The sequence below is a fragment of the Ranitomeya variabilis genome, chromosome 2 (assembly GCF_051348905.1).
Source record: "Ranitomeya variabilis isolate aRanVar5 chromosome 2, aRanVar5.hap1, whole genome shotgun sequence".
NCBI lineage: Eukaryota > Metazoa > Chordata > Amphibia > Anura > Dendrobatidae > Ranitomeya > Ranitomeya variabilis.
In genome coordinates, this window is record NC_135233.1 from 183,142,813 (window position 1) to 183,161,958 (window position 19,146).

Sequence of the window (19,146 nt, forward strand, 5' to 3'; positions counted from 1 at the left end):
TATTTTCTATAACAGAGCGATCATATTCTCAGGTTCCACTATATTCACAATTAAAGTGCGCAACCGTAACTGTAATTCTCTCGTGCCCCCTCTGTTCTTCTATGCCTCCGGTATTATGCGCTTGTCACTGTCACTAGAATATAGCAGTGATGCCAGCAGGGTAAATCCCTAGTCATAAATTCCTTCCTTAATATGACAATGGTACCAGTCACCCCTGGCTGTCTGCTGTGTGCCCTCTTTGGTGTACACCAGGTAAGCACAGGAGCCGCACGCAGCAGGAGACTGTGACCATGAAGGTAAATAGAAGAGGATGTGTTGTTTATATTGTATCCTGCCTGGCATTAAAGGGGTTATCTGAGATGGGGAAAATATACAGTATATACATACTAGTTTATTTAAAATAAATCCAATACAGAGAGATATTGCCCTCCTGTCACCCTTGGGAATTCAGCCACAGACCTCTCTGGTGGTCGACAGCGGCTCTGGAAGTGATGACTGCACCATCTGGATGTCACAGAACAGATAAAACCTGTGATTAACTGCAGCGGTCAGGTGATTGTGAGGCTATGTGCACTTGTGTATTTTTGAGGGCTGCAGATTTTTCCGCAGTGGATTTCAGAAATCCGCAGGTAAAAGGCACTGCATTTTACCGCTGATTTACCGTGTTTTTATTTGCGTATTTTGTGCGGATTCCACTGCAGTTTTACACCTGCAGATTCCTATTATGGAGCAGGTGTAAACCGCTGCGGAAACTGTTATGATACGGTGACCTTGGAGCCGCATGAAACTTTCTCTGGAGTAGGTGGAAACTATACTGACCGCAGATCCTGAACTAACACCGCAACTAGAAGTAGCCGTGGGGTGTGCCTAACAAACCCTAGACACCTCGACACAGCCGGAGGACTAAATACCCCTATAGATGGAAATAGGAATACTACCTTGCCTCAGAGCAGAACCCCAAAGAATAGGCAGCCCCCACGAAAATTGACTGTGAGTAGGAGAAGAAAAGACACACGCAGGCAGAAAACAAGATTTAGCAAAAGAGGCCACTCTAGCTAAATAGGAAAGGATAGGACAGAATACTAGGCGGTCAGTATTAAAACCCTTCAAAAAATATCCACAGCAGATAATACAAAAAATTCCACAATCTAACTAAAGACGTGGAATGAATATCTGCAACCCCAGAGAATCCAACAAGACTGAGAAAATACTGACACAATCTAAGCTGGACAAGAAAACACAAAAGAATAGCACTGAATCATGAAGCACACAGCATGTGTGCCACAGAAAAAAAATCAGACACTTATCTTTGCTGATTTGGCAGAAAGGCAGGAGGAACCAGGCAGAGGTCCAACACCTCCCAACAACAATTGACAACTGGCAAGGACTAATGAATCCTGCACACCTAAATACCCCAGTCAGAACTGCAATCAGCAGAAACACCTGACCAGGACTGCAACTCAGGGACAACTGCATTACCACCTACCACCACCGGAGGGAACCCAAAAGCAGAATTCACAACAGGAAACCGCACAAAGAATTGACATGCTGCGGAATGTAACACGCTGCGTTTCCGCACGTTTTTTTCCGCAGCATGTGCACAGCTGATTCCGTTTTCCATAGGTTTACATTGTACTGTAAACACATGGAAAGCTGCTGTGGACCCACAGCGGTGGATCCGCAACGTGTGCACATAGACGTTTCTCTGAAGGGGGCCTGTGCCAGTCACCTGACAGTTGTGGGCTTTAACTTTCTCTTATTTTGCCAAATTTTCAAAAGAGTAAGGGATGGTCTTAAAAAATAATATTGAAAACCTCCTATTACATTACTTAGTGATTCTCATTTGTGTCGGTGTTCCCCTCTGGTACTAAAAGTGATGTCGACCTGTGCATTATTTACATGACCGCTGCAGCCAATCACTGACTTCAGTCATTTGCTGTACATAATAGTACGACCACTGCAGCCTGTGATTAGTGGGAGTCTAAGGGTGAAGGCCCCTGCAATTTTTATTATTTATCAAACATCTGAATACAGATCTACGGTACGTAGCATTTAAAAGGGTGTTCAGGACTGTAGACATATTTCTGCACTCTATGTAACTTCAAACTACTGAATGCATGTAAAGAGTAGATGTAAGGTAAATTGAATGTAAGTAAAGAGTAAACCAGATTTATTTATACTGATTTTACTAGGGGGGGGGGGGGGGGGGGGGCTGCCATTTTGCAGTTCGCCTCAGGCAGCATAGAGGCTAGGTTCACGCCTGGCTGAGTCTATCAAGCAATCTTGCTCTGTAACACTGACAGGTCTCCTGCAATGCAATACATGTGTATTGCATTGTAAGAGACCAGTGATCAGACAAATAAAAATTGATATCCCATACAGGGACTAAGTAAAAAAAATGTTTAAAAACTATAAAAAAAAAATAAAATAAAAAATATTAAACCAATGAATACATATATATGTGTAAAAACAAAAAAAGTACACATATTTGGTATCGCCGCTCCAGAACGAGCCAACCTATAAAATGGTCACAGGTGTTCACTCCTTCGCTGTACACCATAAAAAAAAAACAACAATAAAAAACGGAGCAAAAACCTTTGCTTTTTCATCATGCCGCCAAACAAAAAGTAGAATAAAATGCCAAAAAAAGTCATATCAAAATAAAAATAGTAGGAAAGAAAACGTCATCTTGTCACGCTAAAAACAAGCTGCCATACAGCTCCAACAGCGGAAAAATAAAAAAGTTATAGCTTTCAGAATAAAGCGATGCAAAACAATTATTTTTTTCTATAAAATAATTTTTATTGTGAAAAATCAGCAAAATGTAAAAAAAAGAAAATATAAACGTGGTATCACTGTAATTGTACTGACCCGAAGAATAAAGCAGCCTTATTAATTTTACTACATGCGGAACGTCATTGAAAAAAACACAACAATTCCTGAATTCCTGGTGTTTGATCATACTGTCTCCCAAAAATCAGACTAGAAATCGATCAAAAAATGTCATGTATTATATTACAGTGGCGCTTATTCCGCCACTTATTCCGAGTGGCGCTAGTATGAATGGCCTCCTAGTGCTGCAAATTTAGACAATAACCACAGTTTTGTCGGTATAATAAGTATTATTCTAGAAATAAACTTGTGCAAGATGAGAGCTAAAGGAGGAACATACTTTTACTGGGGATAGTGAGTAAAACATGAACAGGCTAATGATGATTGCACTTAGCCCCAACTGTGTTTCTGCACCTGGACCAGCTATAAAGGAAGATATATATATATAGGTCTATAGTATTACATAGCCAGCTGCGGATAATAGCCACCTGAGAAAAATGTCAATATATGCAATACAAGGAACTTTTGTACACCAAAACAATAGAACGGTACAACAATGAGATGGACTCAACCAAGTGGTGAGAGTCTTAGTTGAACAGTCCTCAGTCTATTTAGAGTCTTAGTCTGAAGATTCACAATCCTTTTGGGCACGGGTCCCTCGAGGTCCTATGTGGAAATCCTATATAGTCAGTTGAAAGACATGCATGTATTTGCTGAAAAAAGAAAGAACGAATAGAAGCTGCCTTGGCCAGTGGCAGAGCTTCTGTTGAAGAGGTGATGTGGCGAGCTTGAGACAGATTAACCGGGTCAGAAATCTGCTGGGTACATGCTACTTTTACCTTACTTGGAGCTCCAGTGACGATGAAGCCACTACTACCTCCTTTGTTGTGCGGACGATGGAGTTGTCTGGCGGTCCGTGGTGTATCCCAATCACCGACAGTAGTCACTGCCTCTTCACGGTGCGCGATGATCGGAGCAGGACCTGGCGGGACGTGTTGGATCACGTGGGACCACAGGGTGTTCACTGGATGTTGACAGTATGGGTAGCAAGAAGGACCAATATCCTTTCCTTCACTTCATCAGGGATGGTCCTAGGTGCCTTAGGAGTCCTTATATAATGGTGATCATGGTCAGCTGATATTAGAGGAAGCCAAATAATTAAATCTCGCTATTCAATCCCTTAGGGATAAGAGTGTCCAAGGTCAATCCACTTACTTTCTACACAGGACATTATTGCAACATAATTTCTCTTTCTCCATGGCACTGGTACTTTTTTGAATCCTGTTATTTCCATAGAGTGTGTATCACTATTGTGGGGTTCCACAAAGTGTTTGGACAGTGGGTGGCCAGTAAATTTTTGTTTTATGTTTGCATTGGCTCACTTATTCTGACCTTAAGCGGGTGTTTGGTGCGGCCCACATAAAGTTTATTGCATGGGCATTTTATAACATGAGCCCTTCTGTGGTACAGGTAATGAATTGCTTGATTGCATAATTATTGACATTTTTTTGTGCTTGCAGATTTTTTCCTGATTTGTGTTTGTCTGCACAGACGAGATAACCCTATTGAACAAAGGTCTGAAATATGCCCCATCTAGCAAAATTGACAAATTCCAGGCCTTCATAGGCATAAAATTCTTCATGAGAAAATTAGCCATAAAAAAACACTTCATGAAATCTGCCATCACAACAACAGTGACTGAAACTCCTCCAGACCCTTATGTTCATACTTCATTAAAGAAAAAGTCCTTTTATCACCCTCGTAATGAGTACTTGGTGCCTATGGAAACCTTCCAAAAGAATGTCAATGATGATAGAAGGAAACTAAGCGACAACAGATGCTCTAAATTCAAATACAATTTGACATTCAAAGAAAGGCAGGCTATAATAGCCCTCCAAAATAATAAAGATCTAGTAATACGCCCAGCGGGAAGGAGGAATTGTAATCCTCAATCAGGAGGACTATCAAACAGAAGCCCTCCACCTCCTGAAGGATACACGTATCTATAGGATACTAGAAACAGACCCTGCCAAAAAATATATTGCAGAAATGAAGAATTTATTAATCACTGGACTAAATAAAGGATTTTTAAGTAAGAACGAATTTGACTTTATAGACACTCCTTTTCCGAGGCTGGCCACATTTTATTACTTACCGAAGATCCACAAAAGTCCCACATATCCACCAGGGTGCCCTAATATATCGGGAATACAATGCCTTACAGCCAACATGTCACGCTTTGTGGACCATCATTTACAGAAACTGGTACCCCTACTCCCTGCCCATCTTAACCCCTTAGGCCTCTTTCACATTTCCGTCTTTTGCTGTCCGTCGCAATGCGTCGTTCTGTGCAAAAAACGCATCCTCCAAAGTTACCCGCAGGATGCGTCTTTTGCACATAGACTTGTATTACCAACGCATCCCGACATATGGACACACGATCCATACGTCGTGCGGACACATGGTCCATACGTCGTGCAATGGATGCGTAGGAACTTGGCGGACCGTCGCAGCGAAAAAACGTTCAAGGGAACATTTTTTCGTACGCCAGGTCCTGCGTTTCCTACTGCGCATGCGCGGCTGGAAGTCCGCCCCCTCCTCCCCGGGACTTTAGAATGGGCAGCGGATGCGTTGAAAAACTGCATCCGCTGCCCACATTGTGCCAAATTTTCACAACGTCCGTCGGTACGTCGCGCCGACGCTTAGCGACGGCCGCGTACCGACGGAAATGTGAAAGAAGCCTTAACCCCAAGGGTGGTTTGCATGTTAATGACCGGGCCAATTTTTACAATTCTAACCACTGTCCCTTTAAGAAGTCACAACTCGGGAACGCTTGCATGGATCCCGGTGATTCTGACATTGTTTTCTCGTGACATATTGTACTTCATATAAGTGGTAAAATTTCTTTAACATTACTTGCGTTTATTTGTGAAAAAAATGGAAATTTGGCGAAAATTTTGAAAATTTTGCAATTTTCCAACTTTGAATTTTCATGATGTCACACAAAATACTTAATAAGTAACATTTCCCACATGTCTACTTTACATCAACACAATTTTGGAACCAACATTTTTTTTGTTAGGCAGTTATAAGGGTTAAAAGTTGACCAGCAATTTCTCATTTTTACAACACCATTTTTTCTTAGGGACCACATCACATTTGAAGTCACTTTGAGGGGTCTATATGATAGAAAATACCCAAGTGTGACACCATTCTAAAAGCTACACCCCCCAAGGTGCTCAAAACCACATTCAAGATGTTTATTAAACCTTCAGGTTTTGCACAGGAATTTTTGGAGTGTTTAAAAAAAAACATTAACATTTAACTTTTTTCACAAAAAATGTAATTCAGATCCAATTTGTTTTATTTTACCAAGGGTAACAGGATAAATTAGAGCCCCAAATTCGTTGTACAATTTGTCCTGAGTACGCTGATACCCCATATGTGGGGGTAAACTACTGTTTGGGCGCATGGCAGAGCTCAAAAGGGAAGGAGCGCCATTTGACTTTTCTATGCAAAATTGGCTGGAATTGAGATAGGACGCCATGTCTCGTTTGGAGAGCCCCTGACGTGCCTAAACAGTGGAAACCCCGCAAAAGTGACACCATTTTGGAAAGTAGACCTCCTAAGGAACTTATCTAGATGTGTGGTGAGCACTTTGAACCCCAAAGTGCTTCACAGAAGATTATAATGTAGAGCCGTGAAAATTAAAAAAATCATTTTTTTTCCCACAAAAATGATCTTTTAGCCCCCAATTTTGTATTTTCCCAAGGGTATCTGGAAAAATTGGACCCCAAAAGTTGTTGTGCAATTTGTCTTGAGTACGCGAATACCCTAAATGTGGGAGAAAACTACTGTTTAAGAGCATGGCAGAGCTCGGAAGGGAAGAAGTGGCGCTTTGGAATGTAGACTTTGACGGAATGGTCTGCGGGCGTCACATTGCGTTTGCAGAGTCCCTAATGTACCTTAAACAGTAGAAACCCCCCACAAGTGACCCCATATTGGAAACTAGACCTCCCAAGGAACTTATCTAGATGTGTTGTGAGAACTTTGAACTCCCAAGTGTTTCACTACAGTTTATAACGCAGAGCGGTGAAAATAAAAAATCTTTTTTTTTTCCACAAGAATTATTTTTTAGCCCCCGGTTTTGTATTTTCCCAAGGGTAACAAGAGAAATTGGACCCCAAAAGTTGTTGTCCAACTTGTTCTGAGTACTTTGATACCCCATATGTTTGGGTAAACCCCTGTTTGGGTGCAAGGGAGAGCTCGGAAGGGAAGGAGCACTGTTTTACTTTTTCAACGCAGAATAGGCTGGAATTGAGATCGGACGCCATGTCGCATTTGGAGAGTCCCTGATGTGCCTAAACAGTGGAAACCCCCAATTGTAACAAACCCTAACCCAAACACACCCCTAACCCTAATCCCAACCATAACCCTAACCACACCCCTAACCCGAACATGCCCCTAACCCTAATCCCAACCACACCCTTAACCCCAACACACCCCTAACCCTAATCCCAACCCTAACCACATACTTAACTCTAACACACCCATAACCCTAATCCCAACCATAACCCTAACCACACCCCTAACCCTAATCCCAACAGTAAATGTAATCCAAACCCTAACTTTGGCCCCAATCCTAACTTTAGCCCCAACCCTAACCCTAACTTTAGCACCAACCCTAGCTGTAGCCCCAACCCTAACTGTAGCCCTAACCCTAACTTTAGCCCCAACCCTAACTTTAGCCCCAACTCTAACCCTAACTTTAGCACAACCGTAACTTTAGCCCCAACCCTAACTTTAGCCCCAACCCTAACTGTAGCCCCAACCCTAACTGTAGCCCTAACCCTAACTTTAGCCCCAACCCTATTAGCCCCAACCCTAACTTTAGCCCCAACCCTAACTGTAGCCCTAACCCTAACGGGAAAATGGAAATACATTTTTTAATTTAATAATTTTTCCCTAACTAAGGGGGTGACGAAGGGGGGTTTGATTTACTTTTATAGCGTTTTTTTAGCGGATTTTTATGATTGGCAGCTGTCACACACTAAAAGACGCTTTTTATAGTGAAAAATAGTTTTTACGTCTCCTCATTTTGAGAGCTATAATTATCCATATTTTGGTCCCAGTTTCACGTGAGGTCTTATTTTTTTGCGGGACGAGTTGACGTTTTTATTGGAACCGTTTTGGGCATGTGACATATTTTAATTGCTTTTTATTCCGATTTTTGTGAGGCAGAATGATCAAAAACCAGCTATTCATGAACTTCTTTTTTGGGGGGGGGGGCGTTTATACTGTTCCACGTTTGGTAAAATTGATAAAGCACTTTTATTCTTTGGGTCAGTAAGATTACAGCGATACCTCATTTATATCATTTTTTTATGTTTTGGCGCTTTTATACGATAAAAACTATTTTATATAAAAAAAATATTTTTGCATCGCTTTATTCCGAGGACTATAACTTTTTTATTTTTTCTCTGATGATGCTGTATGGCGGCTCATTTTTTGCGGGAAAGATTACATTTTCAGCGGTACCATGGTTATTTATATCCGTCTTTTTGATCGCGTGTTATTTCACTTTTTGTTTGGCGGTATGATAATTAACCGTTGTTTTTTGCCTCTTTTTTTTTACGGTGTTCACTGAAGGGGTTAACTAGTGGGGCAGTTTTATAGGTCAGGTCGTTACGGACGCAGTGATACTAAATATGTGTACTTTGATTGTTTTGTTTTTTTATTTAGATAAAGAAATTTATTTATTGGAACAACATATATATATTTTTTTTCTGTCTGTAGGAATTTGTTTCTTTTTTTTTTACACATGTAAATATATATATTTTTTTACTTTATAATATTGCTCCGGGGGGGGGGGGGGGGTCGTGTGTGGGGAGGAATCACAGTATAGTGTCAGATCGCTGATCTGACACTTTGCAGTGCACTATGTCAGATCAGCGATCTGACAGGCACTGCAGGGAGGCTTGCTGGCAGGACCCGGAAGGAGCCCGGCGGCCATTTTGGATCCGGGGCCTGCAGGGAGGAGGATGTAGGAGACCCAATGAACAACGCGATCCTGTGCGATGCTTCCCTATGCCGCCAGAATGTTGCGATCATGTTTGATCGCAGTGTTCCCGGGGTTAATGTGCCCGTGACCGCTCCTGGCACATAGTGCCGGATGTCAGCTGTAATAATCAGCTGACAACCAGCGGCTATCGGCCACGCTCCCCCCAAGAGCGCGGCCGATCGCCTCTGATGTACTATTAAGTCCCAGGTCACCTCGATGGGATAGTACGTCATATGGGATTAAGGGGCTAATGATACCATTTTGGTGCAGACACGATCTTTTGATCGCCTATTATTGAATTTAAATGCAATGTCGCGGAGACAAAAAAAACGTAATTCTGGCGTTTTGACTTTTTTTCTCGCTATGCCGTATAGCAATCAGGTTAATTCTTTTTTTATTGATAGAATGGGCGATTCTGAACACGGTGATACCAAATATATGTATGTTTGATTTTTTTTTTAATTGTTTATTTTGAATGGGGTGAAAGGGGGTGACTTGATGTTTTATATATTTTTTATATTCTTGAAAACATTTTTTTTTTCACTTTTGGCATGCTTCAATAGTCTCATGGGAGACTAGAAGCTGCCATAACCCGATCGGCTCTGCTACATACAAGTGATGATCAGATCGCCTGTATGTAGTAGAATTGCTGACGTGCTGGGAAAGATGTGGGCTCAGCGTCGGAGCCCACATGAAAGGGAGGGTGTCCGACATCAGCATATTATTACGCCCGATGTCGGAAAGGGGATAAAAAAAAAACGAAAAAAAAAAAAAACACTTTTGCTCCTGCTTTGGATGAATAGGAGTCTGTGAATACATTTGAAATATGTGCAAACACAGTGTCCTTTCAGATATTCAACTGTGATAAAAAAAATATATATATTTTTGCTTAAAGGGGTTGTCTGCTCTCAGAAGAAAATTCTGCAGTTATTCTATCTTGTGACAGTGTGTGCTGTACATGCTGTTAAGATTCACTTTTATTGTCTGTGCCAGTGGCTGGAAACGAGACCACATTTACGTGATTTGCATTCTTGCGGTCAAGTGCCGAATAATCTCATCCAGCTTTTCGCAATCACTCTATATGACTGCAGACTTTTCTTCTGAGATTAGAAAATAAGTTTAATGTACATTTCAACCTACGTCAAAATATTTCCCAGGCCACCAAGCAACAGGGAATCGAGGTTGTCCTATTATTAATACAATACTGCGATTGTTGGAATCTTGGTTCTTTAAAGGGCCACTGTCACCCCCCCCCCCCAGCCGTTATAAACTAAAAGAGCCACCTTGTGCAGCAGTAATGCTGCATTCTAACAAGGTGGCTCTTTTAGTTTTTGATTCATTTATTACCTCAAAAAAGCGTTTTAAAAATTGGCCACACATACCAGATATTGTACCAGGAGGCGGTCCGAAGCGTCCTGTATGAATCCCCCAACTGCCGTCACTCTTCTCTTCAGGGGCGATGGTACCCGCCCCCTGAGCGCTGTTATCTTCTGAAATCCGGCGCCTGCGCTGTGCGTGCCTGCCTGGGGCCTGCGCAGTGTTCATTGTCAGTGCGGCCACACTGTTGCTGAAGCCCCCGCCCCGCACTGTTATTCATTATGCACAGTGCGGGGCTGGGGTTCCTGGGCATGCGCACTGCGCTGTTTAGACGCTCCCCAGCTCCGACGCTCCCCCGCCTTCCCAGGAACCCCAGCCCCGCACTGTGCATAATGAATAACAGTGCGGGGCGGGGGATTTAGCAACAGTGTGGCCGCACTGACAATGAACACTGCGCAGGCCCCAGGCAGGCACGCACAGCGCAGGCGCCGGATTTCAGAAGATAACAGCGCGAAGGGGGCGGGTACCATCGCCCCTGAAGAGAAGAGTGACGGCAGTTGGGAGCTTCATACAGGACGATTCGGACCGCCTCCAGGTACAATATCTGGTATGTGTGGCCAATTTTTAAAACGCTTTTTTGAGGTAATAAATGAATCAAAAACTAAAAGAGCCACCTTGTTAGAATGCAGCATTACTGCTGCACAAGGTGGCTCTTTTAGTTTATAACGGCTGGGGGGGGGTGACAGTGGCCCTTTAAATCTCATGCTCCAAATAAGGAGACATTATAGATTTTCACTCTGGACACTAGAAGCTCAAAGATTAATTCTCAAAAATGTTTACAGGTGTTATGGTTAAAAGACCTTTTAAAACCAATCAGCCTTTTGTTCCATTTTGCAGTGATTTATGTAATAAACAAAAATGCATATCTGTGAACTGATCATTGTTTTACAGCAGACTATATCAGTGTACTGTTCATCATTTTACAGCAGGCTGTATCCATGTATTGTTCGTTTTACCGCAGTCTGTATCCGTGTACTGTTAATCGTTTTACAGCAGGCTATATTTTGCATTCTATAGGCAGACTATAGACATTATCAACAGCTAATTATTTATTGGCAAACTCGACAGCTACACATGCCATCTTATGGCCATACACAAGAGACACCTACCATAAGTATATGTACTGCAAGATGACTGCCGGACAGGTCCTCAAGGGAGATATTTACCATCGAGGCTAGTAGCCTCAGTGATGAGAGCCCAGAAAAGCAGGATTCAGCGCGTACAGTGCTGAAACAGTTAAAAGACTGTGTCCAGTTCCAGGTTTAAGAGAAGTCAAAGAGACATGTGAGACTAGCTGCTCACATATCCCCACCCCGGGTGTGATACAGCAGGTATAAGAAGTCCAGCTGTATCATTATGGTGACGTGTGCAAGGTGAAAACACTTTGATTGTGTGTCTCAGTCTCTGCTGGAGGTTGAGTGAAGGTCTGACAATTAAACGGATGAGCTTGTGCTATATAAAATTATTATTATTATTATATATGGGCTGTTTATTTTCCAGTTTTGGTGCGGCTATACCTTTTGTACCCAGAAGAAGCTGTTTTTGTTTGTTAGGCTGGATGATTTATTTATTTGTTTTGAACCAACTACTGTGTGTGCACCATCGTCTGAGAGCTGATCCCTTGCTGTACTAAGCTAACCTTAACATGCAGGTTTATTTCAATGAAGAGCGTGGAATGCATTTTGATTCTTGCCCATCCTCTGTGTGGAAAAAAAGGCATTTCAAGATCCCTCAACATAAGCAAGTTGCACTGAAAACATTAGACTATTTGTATACACAAAAACAATGATGAAATGTCCATTTATACACATCTGCACTACCTATTTATGGTGCTGCTAGTCTTATAAGGCAAGGTGGGCTATTACAGACTGACTTAACATTACAGTTAACATGGATCATATACCTGTGCGTCTGAAGCCAACTGCTGCAGTCCTCAGTAGAACAACAGGTTTTTCCTTGGAGATGCAGAAGAGAAAGAATTTTCCTTATTTCAGAGAAAAAAGACAGAGAAGGATCAGCGTTGTCCTGAGGCCTAATGAAAAAACATTAATTATTATTAATGCAATTGTCGATCTATGGAAACAGATTCTGTTAAATTGTCTTAAAGGATTTCAGATAAAAATGTGCTATAAAGTGAGACAGCATGTCCATATCCCACCATCAGGGTAAATTTTCATTTATGATCTAAATAGTGCAGTGCAAAAGAGTAGAAAATAATAAAAACTGTTTGTTTTACATTTCTATTGTAAAGTAAAAAAACTCTTACTCAGTACTTTTACTGGGATGCTCCAGAGAGGGAATTGGAAGTAGCTCCCATTTCTGAAGACTTTCACAGCATTGTAACACCTGTGCAATATGAGAAACAGGATTGTCATTGTAATTATCAGTATTAGGAATAAGGTAAAATGTTCAATAAATTCTGTTCTAGAATGTTTTGTTTTTAAAAAAGAAGGTGGAAGGGTTGCAAAGGTCTCCAGATATCTGAATGTCCACAGCAAAATGTTCCTTGTTAGAAAAACAGATGAATGTCTATGTGGTTGTCTGTAGAAGAGATGGCATCAAGACACAGCGGGTGAAATAAGTATTGAACACGTCACCAATTGACATGCAAATCTGAGATTCTAGCTATGAGCGAAGATACAGTGGGTACGGAAAGTATTTAGACCCCTTTAAATTTTAAACTCTGTTTCATTCCAGCCATTTGGTAAATTCAAAAAAGTTCATTTGTTTTCTCATTCATGTACACTCTGCACACCATCTTGACTGACGAAAAACAGAAATGTTGAAATTTTTGCAAACTTATTAAAAAAGAAAAACTGAAATATCACATAGTCATAAGTATTCAGACCCTTTGCTCAGACACTCATATTTAAGTCACATGCTGTCCACTTCCTTGTGATCCTCCTTGAGATGGTTCTACTCCTTCATTGGGGTCCAGCTGTATTTAAGTAAAAACTGATAGGACTTGATTTGGAAAGACACACACCTGTCTATATAGGTCCTCACAGCCCAAATTGCATGTCAAACCAAATGAGAATCATGTTAGGGCATGTTAGGTTAGGCTATGGGTTGAACTAGATGAACTTAAAGTATTCCTTCAACCTTAATAACTATGTTACTATGTTACTATGAGGTCAAAGGAACTGACCAAGGAACTCAGAGGCAGAACTGTGGCAAGGCACAGATTTGGCCAAGGTTACAAAGGAATTTTTGCAATACTCAAGGTTCCTAAGAGGACAGTGGCCTCCATAAACCTTAAATGGAAGAAGTTTGGGACCACCAGAAGTCTTGCTAGACCTGGCTGTCCAGCCAAACTGAGCAGTCGTGGGAGAAGAGACTTGGTGAGAGAGGTAAAGAAGAACCCCAAGATCACTGTGGCTGAGCTCCAGAGGTGCAGTAGGGAGATGGGAGAACGTTCCACAAAGGCAACTATCACTGCAGCCCTCCACCAGTCGGGCCTTTATGGCTGAGTGGCCCGATGGAAGCCTCTCCTCAGTGCAAGATATATGAAAGCCCGCATAGAGTTTGCTAAAAAAAAACACAAGAAGGACTCCCAGACTCTGAGAAATAAGACTCTCTGGTCTGATGAGACAAAGATAGACCTTTTTGATGAAAATTCTAAGCATTATGTGTGGAGAAAACCAGGCACTGCTCCTCACCTGCCCAATACAATCCCAACAGTGAAACATGGTGGTGGCAGCATCATGCTATGGGGGTGTTTTTCAGCTGCAGGGACAGGATGACTGGTTGCCATTGAAGGAAAATGAATGCGGCCAAGTACAGAGATATCCTGGAAGAAAACCTCTTCCAGAGTGTTCTGGACCTTAGACTTGGCCGAAGGTTCACCTTCGAACAAGACAATGACCCTAAGCACACAGCCAAAATATCAAAGAATGAAAAATGTAAAGGGGTCTGAATACTTTCCGTACCCACTGTATTACATTTATTGCAGACAGTGAGGAATAGCTGTAGGAGGCCACAGTGAAAAAAGTAAACATGTCACTCTGCTACCAGAGGTGAGTGCCTCCCACTCAGAAGCTCTTAAAGGGTCTCTGTTACCAGTTTTTTAGGGTTTGAACCAATGTCACCACCTTTTTGAGCTGTAGTGCATTAATTAAATGTGTCCATCATCTCCTAAATCCCCCTGTATACCACAAAAAATACCTTTTTATTTTCTCCTGCGCTCTATGTAAATTCATTTGGTTTGGTCTGATAGGAATCATTTCTCGTCATCTGCGATAGGCCGATAGGCATCATTTCTCGTCATCTGCGACTTAGCCCTCAAAAGCCGCCCTCCGTCTTTGATGTGGATGACGCATATAGGGTCATCCACATAGCCAAAAAATCTTGTGCCTCTGCACTAGCTTCATCAGCAGGCGCAGGTGCACTTTGCTGTGCCCTACTGCGAATAGAGCACAAAACATAACTACGCATGTGCCTGGGAAACGTCATTACAGCTCCTTTTTACTGGAACCACCTAGCCAGAATGACATTACCGGGGCAGAATAAGGGGATGATGGACACATTTGTGTAATGTACATGCGCTCCGAAAGGTGATGGCATTGGTTCACACACTAAAAAACTGGTGACAGGTTACGAACCACCAATTGGAGGATATCGATAATAGAGGGAGACACAAAAATATTTAAGTGAGGGGTCTTCCAGAGTCTGAAGATTTACAGAAAATTCTGGAATCTATCTTTAACCTGTTCACCCCGAAGCCTGTATTCACTTTCTTGACCAGGCAAATTTTTACAATTCTGACCACTGTCATTTTATGGGGTCATGACTCTGAATTGCTTCAATGGATCCCAATGATTCTGAGAATGTTGTCTCATGATATATTGTACTTCACGATAGTGGTAAAACTTAATAAGGCTTGTGTTTATTTGTGAAAAAAAATCAGAAATTTGTTTCAAACTTTTAATTTGTATGCCCTTAAATCAGTCATATAGCACTAAATAGTTAATAAATAAAAATTCCCACATGTCTACATCAGCTCAATTTTTAAAACAATTGTTTTGTTAGGAAGTTACAAGAGTTAAAAGTTGACTAATGATTTCTCATTTTTACAACAAAATTAGCAAAACCAATTTTTTTAGGGATCACCTCACATTTGAAGTAACTTTGAGGGGCCTACATGACAGAAAAACCCAAAAGTGCCACTATTCTAAAAACTGCACCCTCAAGGTACTCAAAACCACATTCAAGAAGTTTATTAACCCTTCAGGTGCTCAACAGGAATTAATGGAATGCGGAAGGACCTAATTTTTTTTCTTTCGCAAGGGTAACAGGAGAAAATGATCCATAAAATTTGTTGTACAATTTCTCCTGAGTAAGCTGATACCCAATATGTGGTGAAAAACACGCACGGCAGGGCTGGGAAGGGAAGGAGTGCCATTTGACATTTTGAATGCAAAATTTTCTGGAATAAATAGCGGATAGCATGTCACGTTTGGAGAGCCTATGATGTGCCTAAACAGTGGAAACCCCCCACAAATGACACCATCATGGAAACTAGACCCCTTTGGGAACTTATCTAGATGTGTATTGAGCACCTTGCACCCACATGAGCTTCACAGAAGTTTATAACGTTAATCTGTGAAAATTAAAAAAAATTAAAAATCACACTTTTCCCAAATAAATGTTTTTTAGCTCCAAATTTTGAATTTTCATAAGCGTAACAGGAGAAATTGTTCCATACGATTTGTTGTGCAATTTCTCCTGAGTACGCCAATACCCTATACATGCGGAAATACTACTGCTTGGGCACACAGCAGGGCTTGGAAGGGAAGGAGTACCATTTGACTTTTTGAATGTAAAATTTGCTGGAATAATTAGCGGATGCCATATCACGTTTGGAGAGCCACTGATAATAATAATAATCTTTATTTTTATATAGCGCTAACATATTACGCAGCGCTTTACAGTTTGCACACATTATCATCACTGTCCCCGATGGGGCTCACAATCTAAATTCCCTATCAGTATGTCTTTGGAATGTGGGAGGAAACCGGAGTGCCCGGAGTAAACCCACGCAAACACGGAGAGAACATACAAACTCTTTGCAGATGTTGTCCAAGGTGGGATTAGAACCCAGGACTCCAGCGCTGCAAGGCTGCTGTGCTAACCACTGCGCCACCGTGCTGCTGATGTGCGTAAACAGTGAAAACACCCCACAAGTGACCCAATTTTGGAAACTAGACCCCTTTGGGAACTTATCTAGATATGTATTGAGCACCCTGAACTCCTGGGTGCTTCACAGAAGTATATAACGTTAAGCCGTGAAAATAAAAAAATCGCATTTTTCCCACAAAAATCTTTTTTAGCTTCATATTTTGTATTTTCACAAGGGTAACAGGAGAAAATGCATCCCAAAATGTTCTCCTGAGTTCACCAATACCCTATATATGGTCGAAAACTACATTTGAGGCAGTGCAAAGCTTAGAAGAGAAGAAATGCCATATTGTAGAGCAGATTTTGCTGCACTTGTTTGAGGGTGCCATGTTACATTGGCAGAGCTCCTGAGGTGCCAGAACAGCAGAACCCCCCATAAGTGACCCCAGCTTACAAACTAAACCTCTCAATGAATTCAACTAGGGGTGCAGTAATTATATTGACACCACAGGTGTGTAACAGACTTTTATACCATTGGGCAGTGAAGAAAAAATAATTTACATTTTTACCACCAAGTTTGTTTGTTAGCTCCAAGCAGGCTCGGACTGGCCCACCGGAGAACCGGAGGATCCTCCGGTGGGCCCAGGCACAGACACCTGCTGGTAGGGCCCCCACTGCTCCAGGGCCCCCACTGCTCCAGGGCGACCGCCCGCCCGCCCCCCATTGAAGACGATACTCACCAGGACCCTGCTCCAGCGATGGTCTCGGCGTCTGCACTGCAGCTCGTCCTGCTTGTGCGGTCACGTGGTACCGCTCATTAAGGCCATGAATATGCGCATATTCATGACCTTAATGACAGTATCACATGACCGCACAAGCGGGAAGCAGATGCGATGCTGCGCCGCCGCCGGGAGTCGGGACAGAGCGCGAGGGATGTCGGCACGGCCGTGCAGTGTGTGGGACAGGTGAGTATGAGGACGGGGGTACTGGGGGCTGAAGGAGGACATAGCCGGTGCGGGTGCGGCGGCGGCAGGGGGGGGGGTGGGGGTAAGTCTGGGGAAGATTGCTGGTCACACTGGGGGCAGTGCTGTACACTGGGGCAATGCTGGACACTGGCGCAGATTGCTGGACACTGGGGCAGATTGCTTTTCACACTGGGGGCAGTGCTGTACACTGGGGCAATGCTGGACACTGGGGCAGATTGCTGGACAATGGGGCAGATAGATTGCTGGACACACTGGGGGCAATGCTGGACACTGGGGCAGATTGCTGGTCACACTGGGGGCAGTGCTGGACACTGGGGCAATGCTGGACACTGGGGCAGATTGCTGGACACACTGGGGGCAATGCTGGACACTGGGGCAGATTGCTGGACAATGGGGCAGATAGATTGCTGGACACTGGGGGCAATGCTGGACACTGGGGCAGATTGCTGGTCACACTGGGGGCAATGCTGGACACTGGGGCAGATTGCTGGACACTGGGGCAGATTGCTGGTGACACTGGGGCAATGCTGGACACTGGGGCAGATTGTGGGACACTGGGGCAGATTGCTGGTCACACTGGGGGCAGTGCTGTACACTGGGGCAATTCTGGACACTGGGGCAGATTGCTGGACAATGGGGCAGATAGATTGCTGGACACACTGGGGGCAATGCTGGACACTGGGGCAGATTTCTGGTCACACTGGGGGCAGTGCTGGACACTGGGGCAATGCTGGACACTGGGGCAGATTGCTGGACACTGGGGCAGATTGCTGGTCACACTGGGGGCAGTGCTGTACACTGGAGCAATGCTGGACACTGGGGCAGATAGATTGCTGGACACACTGGGGGCAATGCTGGACACTGGGGCAGATTGCTGGTCACACGGGGCAGTGCTGTACACTGGGGCAGTGCTGTACACTGGGGCAGATTGCTGGACACTGGGGCAGATTGCTGGACACACTGGGGGCAGTGCTGGACACTGGGGCAGATTGCTGGACACACTGGGGGCAATGCTGGACACACTGGGGGCAATGCTGGACACTGGGGCAGATTGCTGGACACACTGGAGCAGATTGCTGGACACACTGGGGGCGGTGCTGGACACTGGGGGCGGTGCTGGACACTGGGGCAGATTGCTGGACACACTGGGGGCAGTGCTGGACACACTGGGGCAATGCTGTACACTGGGGCAGATTGCTGGACACACTGGGGCAGATTGCTGGACACACTGGGGGCAATGCTGGACACTGGGGCAGATTGCTGGACACACTGGGGGCAGTGCTGGACACTGGGGCAGATTGCTGGACATACTGGGGCAGATTGCTGGACTACCTGGGGGTAATATGCTTGACATACTGGGGAAGATTGCTGGACACACTGTCTGGGGGCAATGCTGGACACTGGGGCAGATTGCTGGACACACTGGGGGCAGTGCTGGACATACTAGGGCAGATTGCTGGACACACTGGGGGTAATATGCTGGACACACTGGGGCAGATTGCTGGACACACTGTCTGGGGGCAATGCTGGACACTCTGGGGTAATATGCTGGACACACTGGGGCAGATTTCTGGACACACTGGGGGAAATGCGGGACACACTGGGGCAATATGCTGGACATACTGGGGCAGGTTGCTGGACATACTAGGGGTAATATGCTGGACACACTGGGGGTAATATGCTGGACACACTGGGGGCAGGACTGGAGGCATGGGCAGAATGTAGACACGGGGCATGATTGGAGACACGGGGCAGAATGAAAGACATGGGGCA

At 43.7% G+C, this 19,146-nt stretch overlaps 1 protein-coding gene across 4 annotated transcripts in view; it reads right to left on the bottom strand.

Moving 5' to 3' along the window:
• ERMARD (ER membrane associated RNA degradation) overlaps positions 1–19,146 on the bottom strand; it is a 372,196-nt gene that overhangs the window by 45,604 nt on the left and 307,446 nt on the right. For 3 of the 4 annotated variants that reach the window (XM_077283272.1, XM_077283274.1, XM_077283275.1), the window contains 2 exons: positions 12,537–12,616; positions 12,174–12,302 (listed from right to left, as the gene is read on the bottom strand). In XM_077283272.1, coding sequence (XP_077139387.1) covers positions 12,174–12,302; positions 12,537–12,616 — 209 coding nt within the window. The remainder of the gene's footprint in view (positions 1–12,173; positions 12,303–12,536; positions 12,617–19,146) is intronic. The other variant, XM_077283273.1, reaches the window with a different exon arrangement.